General features: G+C 38.7%; 1 protein-coding gene across 4 annotated transcripts in view; it reads left to right on the forward strand.

Moving 5' to 3' along the window:
- CTNNA2 (catenin alpha 2) overlaps positions 1–12,029 on the forward strand; it is a 1,325,246-nt gene that overhangs the window by 1,011,076 nt on the left and 302,141 nt on the right. For all 4 annotated transcript variants that reach the window (XM_056119733.1, XM_056119735.1, XM_056119745.1 and 1 more), the window contains exon 8: positions 7,917–7,997. In XM_056119733.1, coding sequence (XP_055975708.1) covers positions 7,917–7,997 — 81 coding nt within the window. The remainder of the gene's footprint in view (positions 1–7,916; positions 7,998–12,029) is intronic.

The raw sequence follows: 12,029 nt of genomic DNA on the forward strand, positions 1-12,029 counted from the left end.
AAAATAGTGCTCAAAAACTAAAACAAATAAAGTTTAATAAACACACACCTCCCTAGCACAACAGATGGCAACTAGCAAAGCCGCCAAAGCAATGTGAGAGAGCACTGCTGCCTGGCTAGTGTTTTTTTTTTTAATGATGGCATTTATTAGATGGTGATCTCTATTCAGACTCATTTTGGATAGAAAAAAATTAAGAAGGCAATTGGGAAGTAGGTCCAAGAAAGATAGACAAGGTCTGTGGACAGTGCTGATAAGGCCAATACCTCAAGTGGAGATTTCTTTGATAGCCTTTGAAAAAGGCACATGACATTCAAAATATCACAGAAACCTAGAGTTTTAAAGTGGGAGAGGGTTTAGACGTGTAATGAAAAAAGTGCTTGACTGAGAGTCTAGAGGTTCTGGTCAGAGTTGTCTGTTCCTCTTTGAACCTTGGCTATCCTCCTTAGTAAGTAGAATGAACACGTGCAAAAGGAGAAAATTCCTGTCACATTGACTGAATCACCTCTGCTAGGGAAGGTGTTGTTTTCACTAGATTCCATTTCTTTACAGATCCTGAAAATCCCACAAAGTGAGCATCTATCTATGTTTTATTTCTTTTCTTTATTTGGTATTTGAGCCACAACAGGCAATGTGCAGGGCTTACTCCTGGCTCTGTGCTCAGGAATCCTGGCAGGGCTCAGGGGAGCATATGTGATGCTGGAGATTGAACTTGGGTTGACTGTGTGCAAGGCACATGTTACCCACTGTGCTATCACTCCAGCCCCTATCCATGGTTTAGGAGAAAAACCTGGCAAAATGCTGGCATTCGGTGTTCCTCACCACAAGAGAAATGTGGGTTCAGGGGCTCCAATATCTCCTGGTTCTGGATCTTATCTGTGGTCTTTCCATGCTACAGATAGTAAGTCCGGAGTCTAAAGAAGATTCCAGATCATTTAGGTAATTATGGACAAAGGGTGGTTACAAATGATTTTTGTCTCCTTCAGCTCAGCAAAGGTACAGAGTAAGTGGATAACTGACCTAAGATTACACATTTTTGCTTAATTAATGAACTAATTAATTAATATCTCTGTTTACTTATATCCCCCTCTCCCTTCAATCCTTTGTTGTTGTTGGGACCAGGGATAACACAAATGTTGGCGGTGGTGTGATACTGTATCACATATCAGGTTGCAGTGCTCACAGTACTCAGTGTGTGTGTAGATGGTGGTGGTGGTGGTGGTACATTTTCAGTCGTGATACTCTAGGGGGGGTCACACCATTTACTTATGGTGCTATCACACTCCTGGCTGTGGTGTGATGGGAAACCCTTGAAGAGCAGAGTATCAGAAACCACAGAGCTACTAGGGATGAGGCTTGGTGCATGTAGTGGCACCAGGGTTCAAACTCAAGAGCTTACGGTTTCAAAGCAGGTGCTTTAGGCACTGCATTCTCTTCAGCCTATGCTATATTTTGTGTTAGTATAGATGATGATGTTATAGACTAAGTCTCCTTTCATTTCTGCCTATTAAATTACTTTTAGTTTCTCAAAGTTGGAGATCCAGGTAGGAATAGCCAAATATACTTTCTGGTGGATTTTTCAGAAACTATACTTTGTTCAAGATGATCAAGTTCTTAGTTATTCAATAAATATATCTAAGACTCTACTATATAAAAGACATACTTCTGGGTTTCTGATGATCTTTTACAGCTCTTAGAAATATCCCAGACTGGTTATCTATTAAAATGAAATGTGTCTAGGCCCTTGGGATCTGTATCAGAGATAGGATTCCTGTCTTGTGTTCATGAGCCTTGAATCTGATCTTTGTTATTGCTCCTCCCTGTGTACTACAACAATAATATAAGGAAGAGGAATAATTAAAAACAGTAACAAATCAAACAAACTAAACCTCTTTTCTTCAGAAGGAATATTTTTTTCTTTAGAAATCCTAATTTGTGGCAGATTTTTATAGAGTATTTTCCGGAGAAAAGCAAATAGAAGTTCAGGTGATCCAAAAATAGTTTCTATGAAGTTTCCAAATCAATTCTTTTCCGATTCCCACAGCAGAAATACTTTCCTAATTACCCTGACTACTGTTAATGCCTTTTATTGTTTCCAGCATACTGACATCATGATTGATTGCCCTGCTAACCTAGTGAAGAAGACAGAGTATATATTATGCTATCCATTGTGCTTATGAGAAAATGCAGACATAAAAAATGGGCAAATTGTTAGTTCAGTATCACAGAACCTAATAATGGAGGACCGGACGTAGAAAGCAAGAGTCCCCTTTGCTTTGTCTCTCTGTGATTGGCTTTCAATTCATTTGAAGATGATAATTTCAAAGTGTTTCCTCACATGGAAATAATCTAGTGAAGTGGTGACCTGCAGGACTACATTTGCTGTGTAAATTGAAATGTTGTGGTATTGCTACCGTTATCCTTGCGTGTATATCTTATTTAGGGAAATTAAACCTTAAAAGAGAATGGATTATTTCAATGAATGGCCCAGATTCCCTAAGTTTAGTCCCTTGCTTTAAGATTCTTACCTTGATATAAACAGTGGGGAAAATATGGGACCAAAATAAATTAATATTTTTTTTCATTTTGGTGAGAGGCATGTGAACATCTGGCAGAATTCAGGTGCTTAGGAGCGACCTCATGCTGGGACTTGGGAGACCAAATGTGGTGCTGGATATTTATTTTTTTTAATTTATTATTTATTTATTTTTAAATTTTTAATTAGTGATTCACCATGAGGCACAGTTACAAACTTACGAACTTTCCTGTTTGCATTACAGTCATACAGTGATCATTTACCCATCCCTCCACCAGTGTCCATTCTCCCCCACCAATGTTTCCAGCATCTCTCCCACCACCCTCACCCCATCCCCCACCACGCTACCCCACCTCAGCGGCAGGGCATTCGCTTTTGTTCTCTCTCCTTTTGGGTGTTGTGGTTTGCAAGAGAGGTATTGGGTGGCCATCGTGCTTGGTCTGTAGTCTACTTTCGGCATGCATCTTTCAACCCAAATGGGTCCTCCCAACATCCTTTACTTGGTGTTCCCTTCTCTGTCTGAGATGCCTTACCCCCAGGTGCTGGATATTTAACCAGGGTCAGCTGCATGCATGGCAAGCATCTTCACTCCTGGACTATTCTCCAGTTCTGAATCACTTTTTTTCTTAATTGACATGAACCAAAGACGTAGAAGCTGGAAAAACCCAGGATTACAAAGATGACATGATGACATGGTATGCTAATGCCAACAAAGGTCCTCAGAGCTTTTGTATAAAAATATATTTGGCAGTAATCATACAATTAAAAAGCTCTTATAAAACGGAATTGATCTCCACCACTAGTTAAAGTAACCCCTTTTCATCTTGGAAAATATCAGACCCACTCCCACTGTCCTCCCAGAGCCTGCCTTGTTATTTTTAGTCCTGATAACTTTCTTGTTGCTATTTCTTGAAACTTTTGTGTACTTCCTTCCTTTCTATTCAAGTTTTACCCAGTGGTTAAGTTTGGGCAAAATTATCCTATTTCTCTGGTAGATTTATTAACTTCTTGAATGCATCATTCCAAGGTAATGATGGCTAGTCTCTGAATATTTAGCACAGTTGTTCCTTAAACATTCTGGTTAATTCACGTGGAATACAGACTTCTTGAAGATGCCTTGTTTTGTGTGTCACTTATGATGTTGTTCACAACTAAGGACCAAACACTGTCTGATCATAATTGATGTTTCAGTTATTGGCTGATGTCAGAAAAAATTGTGAATCTCATTTTATACTTTCTTTTAAAGAATAAACCCATTGAATCTTCCCACATGTATCTGTGACAATCCCAGTTTAAATGGTGAGAGTCCCTATCTCCTCAAGAGAAGGGGTGATTTATTTAATACATAAAAACATAGGACCCCTGAATCTGGAGAGATAGTACAGTGGTTAAGGCACTTGCCCTGCGCATGGCCAACCTAGTTTCAACCCCTGACACCCTGATGGTCTCCTGAGCCCACCGGAGCACCAAGTCAGGAGTAAGCCCTGAGTACCATTGAATATAGCCACAATGCACACACGGACAGAAAGAGAGAAGACAGACAGTCAGACAGACAGACACACACACACACACACACACATACACATTTACCTAAATTGAAAATTTAAATGGGAGACACCGGCTGGAGCGATAGCATAGCGGTAGGGCGTTTGCCTTGCACGCAGCCAACATGGCCTACCCGAGTTCAATTCCTTCGCCCCTCTCGGAGAGCCCAGCAAGCTACTGAGAGTATCTCGCCCACACGGCAGAACCTGGCAAGCTACCCATGATGTATTCGATATGACAAACACAGTAACAACAAAGTCTCCAATGGAGACGTTACTGGGCCCGCTTGAGCAAATCGATGAACAACGGGAGGACAGGACAGACAGACAAATGGGAGACATATATACATATTTAGATTTGAATCTAATTATATTTATTTAAATCTAAATTTAGATTTCACATATACACATTGTTTAAAATTAGAACATAATATCTGATCTGTACACACATGACTCTTCTCACTTGAGTCATCTTTAATTGACCCTATCACTTTCTTTCTTTATTTAAAAATTTGATACTTGTTCACCTTGGATTTTTGAGGGGGGGGGAAATTGAATAAATTTTGCTTTTCAAAATACTGTATTCACTGGTATTTATCATGATTACTAAGTTATTTGGTTCTCGCTTAAATCTTGCTCATTTTTTTCTACTGAAACAAAATAGTTTTATTGAAAGAAATTTACTTAGGAAGAGAAAAAGAGACATTTACTTGTGCAAGAGAGAAAATGGGCTTCTCCAGGGTTTAAAAAGCAAAGAATGAGAGAAGATTATATACAATATGTCCATGTTGTCTTAGCTTGGAGCTCTTGGTAAACCTAAACATTAATCTAAATGTGGTCCCAGGGAAAGTCTTGCATTCTTGATGGTCCTTTCATATATATATATATATACATAGTATATATATATATACTATATATATATATAGTATATAGTGACATTTAGTCTTCTGTAGGTTAAAACCCACCTTTTTCTGGGTGTCCATTTATCCATTTCCAAATTGCTCAGGATTTGTATCTCAAAGGGATGTGATCCTCATGCCTTTGGGCTACTTCAGTACTAGGCAATTTATTCTTGGTTTTATTATTTCCAAAATTTCACTCTTTACCTGGTCCCCCTATCTGTCTGCAACATCCTAGAGGTTCCTCTCCATTAAGTATTTAAGGGATACCTGGGTGAAGGTCCATCTCCTGTAATTTCATCATGCTGACACAAAATGCAACGCTGGTCTCAGGCCCACTTTCCTCCTCATTGCCTCCTTTGTAAACTATCCATCATATGTCAATGTCAAAAAAAATTAGTCTCGCTTATAATTTTTAGCTTTGAGAGCCAAACTGTGCTGACCTTCTTTCCTCCCTCCCTCCCTCCCTCCCTCCCTCCCTCCCTTCCTTCCTTCCTTCCTTCCTTCCTTCCTTCCTTCCTTCCTTCCTTCCTTCCTTCTTTTTCACATTGTAACCTTGGGTCATTTCTCTCCTCTCATACCCAAATTTTAAACTCACTTAATTTTTCAAAGATATATCTACTTTTTCTCACAAATATGAAGACTATAAAATTTTCTTGTTCTCAAAATGATCATGGTCCAGACTCAGGACAAGTGTGAGTCTATTTGTATGAAAGATATCCCATTTGCAAAGAACTGAAGGAGATGGTACTGAGTAAAAGTTTTTTGGGTAGGACACTTGACTTGCATGTGGCTGACCTGTGTTCAATCTCTGGCACACAATATGGTCCGCTGAATCACAGGAGTGACTCCTGTACACAGAGCCAGGAGGAACCCTGAGCACCACTGAGTGAGCCCCCATCCCTTCCCCACAGTCCCCCCGAAAAGTGCAAAGTGGAAAGAAACAGCTCTGCTGACCTGTGAGACATCTGGACCTGGGGAGGCAGGATAGTGAAGCCATACTTGGTATATGATAGGCTTCCCTGGATTATAAAGCAGCAGTTGTTTTTCTCCACAGATCTTTATTTTCTTGAAGATAATTTCAAAAATTGTAAAATATGACTTTTTATCTCTTTTAACCTTCAAACATAAGTTTATATGTCTGAAGGGATTAGCATATGAATTCAGAGAATGGAAAAAATGAGAGATTTGAAGGTTTTTTAGATGATTAAAATATACACAGTACTCTGATTTTTTTTAATGAAGACTCTATAGGGTTACATATTACATCTTGGTTCGGAAAAATAAAAAGGTTAATTATGCAAGATGCCAAAAAAATTGATAACTTTAAATATAGAGCCGCTATGTATCAGCTTTATGCATCCAGGATTTGGCCTTTGAAAGAGGATCATTAGAAAGCAATTATGCAGGAGGTGGCCGATGTGAGTTCTGTCCCTGGCATCCAAAATGGTCCTGTGAGCCTGCCGGGAGTGATCCCTGAGTGCAGACCCAGGAGCAAACCCTGAGCACAGTAGGATGTGGCTCCCAAACAAACAAAAACTTATAAATCTGTTGAGCACTTGGATTGTTTTTATGTCTTGGCGACTGTGCCTATCACTTCCATGAAGCTAGAGGTTCATAGATCTTTTCAAATTAGTGCTTTCATAATCTTCAGATTAATACTTAAAAATGGAATTGCTGGTGATTTCTCTGGCTTACCAAAACATGTTATCCCTTTAAGCACAATTTATGAGCCTATATCTCATTTCACCATAAACACAGATTGCTGTGACCTACATGTATTTGCAGAGGCTGAGAATGAAACAAGATTGGCCTCACTCTAAAACCATAAATAAATAAATCTATAGCATGTCTGAGTAAGTTTAGTGATTTCATAGATTCGATAAGACTTTGAAAACAGTATTCTCTCAGAGCAAAGATGATGCCATTTATAAACTTCAGTAGATAATTTTTTTTATATATTGCCCAAGTGCTGCTCAGGAGGTCCAGGGATAGACTCTTTTCAGCTGAGGCCAAGGGTACCAAATGATGGTGGAGTTTGAACTGGCACCAGCTGATTTGATGCATGAGCCTTACTCCTGTATTGGCTCTTCAGTTCCATGTGGAGCAATAGAAATCATTTTGTCACTATTTATCTTTTTGTCTATCATTGCTATTGATTTTATCTATGGGAAAATTTTTGTTGATATTGTTATTTTTTTAAAGATAAGAGATTTCTGTGTGTTTTTCTTTGTTGAATTACAACCACCAAAGAACTAACCAAACAGACCAAAAAAAAAAAACTAGAGAAAAAATACATAACTTAGTGGGACTTTCAAGTGAATAATTTATTACAGAAATTTTGTTTTGTTTTTTGCTCATACCTTTGCCTGATATAGTCATAGGGGAAATTTTCTTCATGTCCTCAAGCTGTGAGTTGCTTAATAACATGTTTGGTATTCTACTGCGTGACAAAACAAATTAAAAAAACATTATAATTTTATGGTAAAGAATTTCTTTTGGTTTTGATACACAAGAAACAATTATGTCTATGAAATGCCAGCATGCATTCTGAAATTTGGGGATTTAAGCTTTTTTTTTTTCCAATTTAGAGGAAGTGTGCATGCATCACAAAGTTCAAAACATATGTATTTGAAGGTAAAAACAAAACATCCGTGTTGTAGTTCCTTAGTGATTAAATGTATGGAGAAAATAGAAAATTAATTTTCTAGTAGCTGAATATAAATGCATGTATAAGCATCCAGAGAATGTATTGCCTTTCATCATTTTAAGCTTATTTAAGAGAAAACAAAATTAAGAAACAAATTTTATTTGATGTACATAGAAAATATTTTAAGAACAAAATGCTGTAGTGCAAGTGTGCTTTTTTTTTTTTTTTGAATTTTAATCTCTCTAACCTCGAATTTCCTAAATCAGAGATTATTTCTCTTTTCTTAACAGACTGGAAGGAAAGAAAAAGGAGATCCTCTAAACATTGCTATTGATAAGATGACCAAGAAAACAAGAGATCTAAGAAGACAGGTATTTATTTAAAAAAACTGAATGCATGGTACTTGGTGATTATTTCCAAGAAGGTCCATTTCTAGGCTACCTTCTTAGAGCTGGCATCAGATTTCTGTTCTTTGTAACCTCAACATATACACAGAAACACATCATCTGCAAGGTAGAATCTGCTGAGTAGACGGATGTGACAGCTATAAAGGGTGTGATGGTGACAACTGAGTGGCAGTGCCCTAACTGATTAGGTATAATCTTACCAGCAGTCACTTAAGGAATTCATCAACTTCCCCATTGGGTTTTTAGTTTTCCAGATCTAGTTATTCTAAGTCTCAGTCACTGATTTCTGCCGGGTCTTATTCATCATATCCCCAAGGCATTGCGTAAATAAAAGTGTTAATGTTTAATCTGATGGGCTAATTAAGGTCTCTGGCCCATTGTATTCTCCTGTCCTCGTCTTCTTCATCCTTTCCCCACCATTTGCTTGTTTGCTTTGAGGATACACTGGAGGTGCTTTTGGTAGTGATCAGGACCATGTGTGGTGTTAGGGTTTAAACTTGGGTGGCCACGTGCAAGGCTAGCACCTTATCCTCGTACAGTTACTGTGGTCCTCATTATTTTCCCTAAAGTGCATAAATGTAGGGGGGAAATTGATCATCAAGTAGTAGTTGGAAAAAGAGGACGAAAGCAAGGAAATTTAATTGGATGACTAAAATTACTCTAATGGGTATATATGTTTTGGAGGGAAAATCATTTAGTAAAGATTCCTTCCATTTATTATTATTATTATTATTATTATTATTGGTTTTGGGTCCCAGTCAACAATGAACAGGTGTTATTCCTGGTTTCCTGGTTCTTCACCCAGGAATTACTTCTAGTGTTGCTCAGGCAGTCATGTTGGATGATGCTTATTGGCTTAACTATTTTTCTGGCCCCTAATGGTTATTATTTTGTAAAGTTTATTTTATGTTTCCATGGTGACCTCTACTTTTTTGGGTAGTATTCTTATTTCAAGAAGAGATCAAAGTATCTACTAAGTTACAATAAAATCTCTTCTTGATTTCTGTCTGAGAGAGTTTTTCTTTCAGACTGGTTACATATATATATGTATATATGTATATATATATACACATATATATGTATATATATGTCCCTCTCATACATTAAATGTTGATTGCTAATCATTTAGATTAATTGCCCAGGACAGCACCTGTTTTACTTCTGCAGGTGGAGAAACTAGACTAGCATGGCTGTATCTGGCACTCATTCCAATAGCATGTCAAATACAGATAATATGTTTGAACTACTTGGGTAAGACCAAACATGGATCATTTTAGAAATGGTATGAGTGAGAGAAAGATATTATTTATGATAAGGTCTGGTGAGCTTCTGAAGTTCTCTTCATGATATCATCAGAAGGTGAACACACATTATTTTATGATATGCTGAATATAAAGACTGATTTGTTCAGCAAGCAAGTGCTTTGGAGGAAGGTTTATTTCACCTTAAAACAAAACACCATCTTCTCCAGCACAAGTAATACTACATAAATTTATGGCTGGGTTAGTCCATTCTTGTCTTCTCAGACAATCTCTCCACACAAAACCCCCATCTGACAAGAAATGATGTAAATCATAGGAATTGGGATTGGAATTAATGGAAAGCAAAAAACCATATGTCTGGATGCTGAACTTTTACTTCAATTTGATCACTAAACTGTCTGTGTGAATGTGAATCCTTCATTCTCTAGTTTTATTTATTTATTCTAGTTTTATAACATATAATCTATAAAAAGATCAAGCCAAGCTATATCTCTAAGCTGTCTTTGGACTGTATCAGATTGAGTAGGTCTAAAAGAACTCATTCATTTCCTATGCCAGAGGTCTTAATCCCTGCTAAACACAGATTGTTGTGGGGAGGGGTATTAAGTGCTTGTCTCTGACTAGAATTCAGTGTCTCCCAAAGTGCTGATTCTGCTTCTCCAAACTACCCCAGCTATGGACAGGCTGCTGGATCAATCAAGGTAGGTGCTAGTACCCATAGTAACCTAGGCAGCTGGGGAAATCTTTCTTAGCTCACTTCAAGTAGGTTTCCATCTGGCAAGCTGAGTGACAGCTTCCTGAAAAGGAGGGCCATTGACCAAAGTAGTTTGGGAACTCTAAAGTAAATCATCAACGAGACAAAATTCATGACCTGGGTGTTATATCCTGAACATCTTGATCTCTATTGGGACTATTTATTTGGATCCAGATTCGAGCATTTTTAGCTCTGGGAGCTCATAAACATAGTATAGTGTATGTGTATGTGTATATATATGTATGTGTGTATATATTTATATACATATGTATATACATATATTACTAATGAAATGGCATGTTGGATTTCGGAAGGGAGAACATCGGGAACGACATATTCACAATGCGGAATTTGGTATGTGGACAGGTGAACATGGCTATCAAAGAGATCTGAGTAGAAGTCATGCACAGTCTTCTCCATTGCCCTTCTGGAAGATGTGATAGATCCATCAGGACATCGGAGGGCAGTCATCTTGGTCTTATAGTTAGCAGAGGACAGGCGGGAATTGCGAATGCTTTTTCCCAGCTTCTGCCGCATCTGCCAGCACTGCTGCTCTCCTCTCTTTGAGGTCTTCGTTTATCTCATCTCTGCACTGCTTTGCGAGCTCAGACATTCGCTTGTGGTTGCCTGAGGTTTGCGCCAAGCCACGTTGGCGAATAAGCTCCAGAATTTTCGAAGACAGGCATCTTTCTGTGGCTGTATCTCTCTCTTGGCATTCTTCGCACAATCATGGAGGTGCTGAACCAGTCAATCATATTCCTCATCAATGTTGTCAAAGACAGTATCTTTCCATGTTGCCGCAATAGTGCCAAAGAGCTCCCAGTTGGTGGTCATTCTGGAAGTTCTCTTCTTAAACTTTGCATCCCTTTCTCCCCACTCTGTGAAGTAGAATTTTGCACGAAGGAGATGGTGGTCCAATCCCATTTGGAATTTTGGGACGACAGCGACATTGGTCAGGCAAGACCATCAATTGAATATGATGTGGTCAATTTGATTGTGGAACCAACCACCGGGAGACTCATATGTCCAATGTTTAGATTCGACCTTCTGGAATTGTGAGTTACCATGAATGTTCTTGGTTGACATAATGAATTCAGACAGTCTCTCACCCTAATCATTCCATTCTAGGCCATGGGTCCCAATGTGGAGTTCTTCAGCAGATCTTCTAGATCCTATCTTGGCATTAAAATCATTGACAATGATCTTGTAGAAAGTGTGGTCTTCTTTATAGAACCTCTCCAGCTCCATGTAGAACTTCTCAATTTCTCCTTCATCATAATTGGACGTTGGTGTGTAGACAACAAAGATAGAAACTGCCAGTGAGTCACATCTATTCAAGTGTAATCATCTGATTTGGGTTGTTAGGCTTTTGAATGAATCAATCTTTATGTCCAAGTTCATGTTGATAAGGACACCAACATCACTGATGCCTCTTTTGTCACATGTTCCGAGGAACAGTTCTCCAGTGTTGAAAACAGCGTGATGTGATTGATGTCTTCTCGTCTTAGTCAGACCAATGATGTCATACTTGATCTTTTGCTCTTGCACTATCAGGTCCTCGATGGATGCATCCGATGCCAGCATATGTGCATTGAAAGTACAGACAGTCATTTTTGTCATTCTTCATTTTGGCAGCCTAGTTCGGCCCTGAGATTTTATCAGTCTCTCCTTCCTCATCCTTCTTAACACTGCCATATTGATGACTCTTTCAGGGTCAGGGGAATGAGACCCATTGTATTTAATGGATTTGTCATATCGAATACACCACGAATAGCTTGCCAGACTCTGCCATGCAGGTGGGATACTCTCGGTAGCTTGCCAGGCTCTCCGAGAGGGATAGAGGCTTTTAGGGCAGCCTCTAATTGCCCTCTAATTTGCCTTCTAAAATCCGACATACCATTTCATTAGTAAAGACGTGAACAGCACCCGACCAAGACAAGGTCAGATCCGAACACCTGAAGAACCTGCCATCAGTACTCA

The sequence above is a fragment of the Sorex fumeus genome, unplaced genomic scaffold, assembly GCF_029834395.1.
Source record: "Sorex fumeus unplaced genomic scaffold, SorFum_2.1 ptg000003l, whole genome shotgun sequence".
In the NCBI taxonomy this organism is placed as follows: domain Eukaryota; kingdom Metazoa; phylum Chordata; class Mammalia; order Eulipotyphla; family Soricidae; genus Sorex; species Sorex fumeus.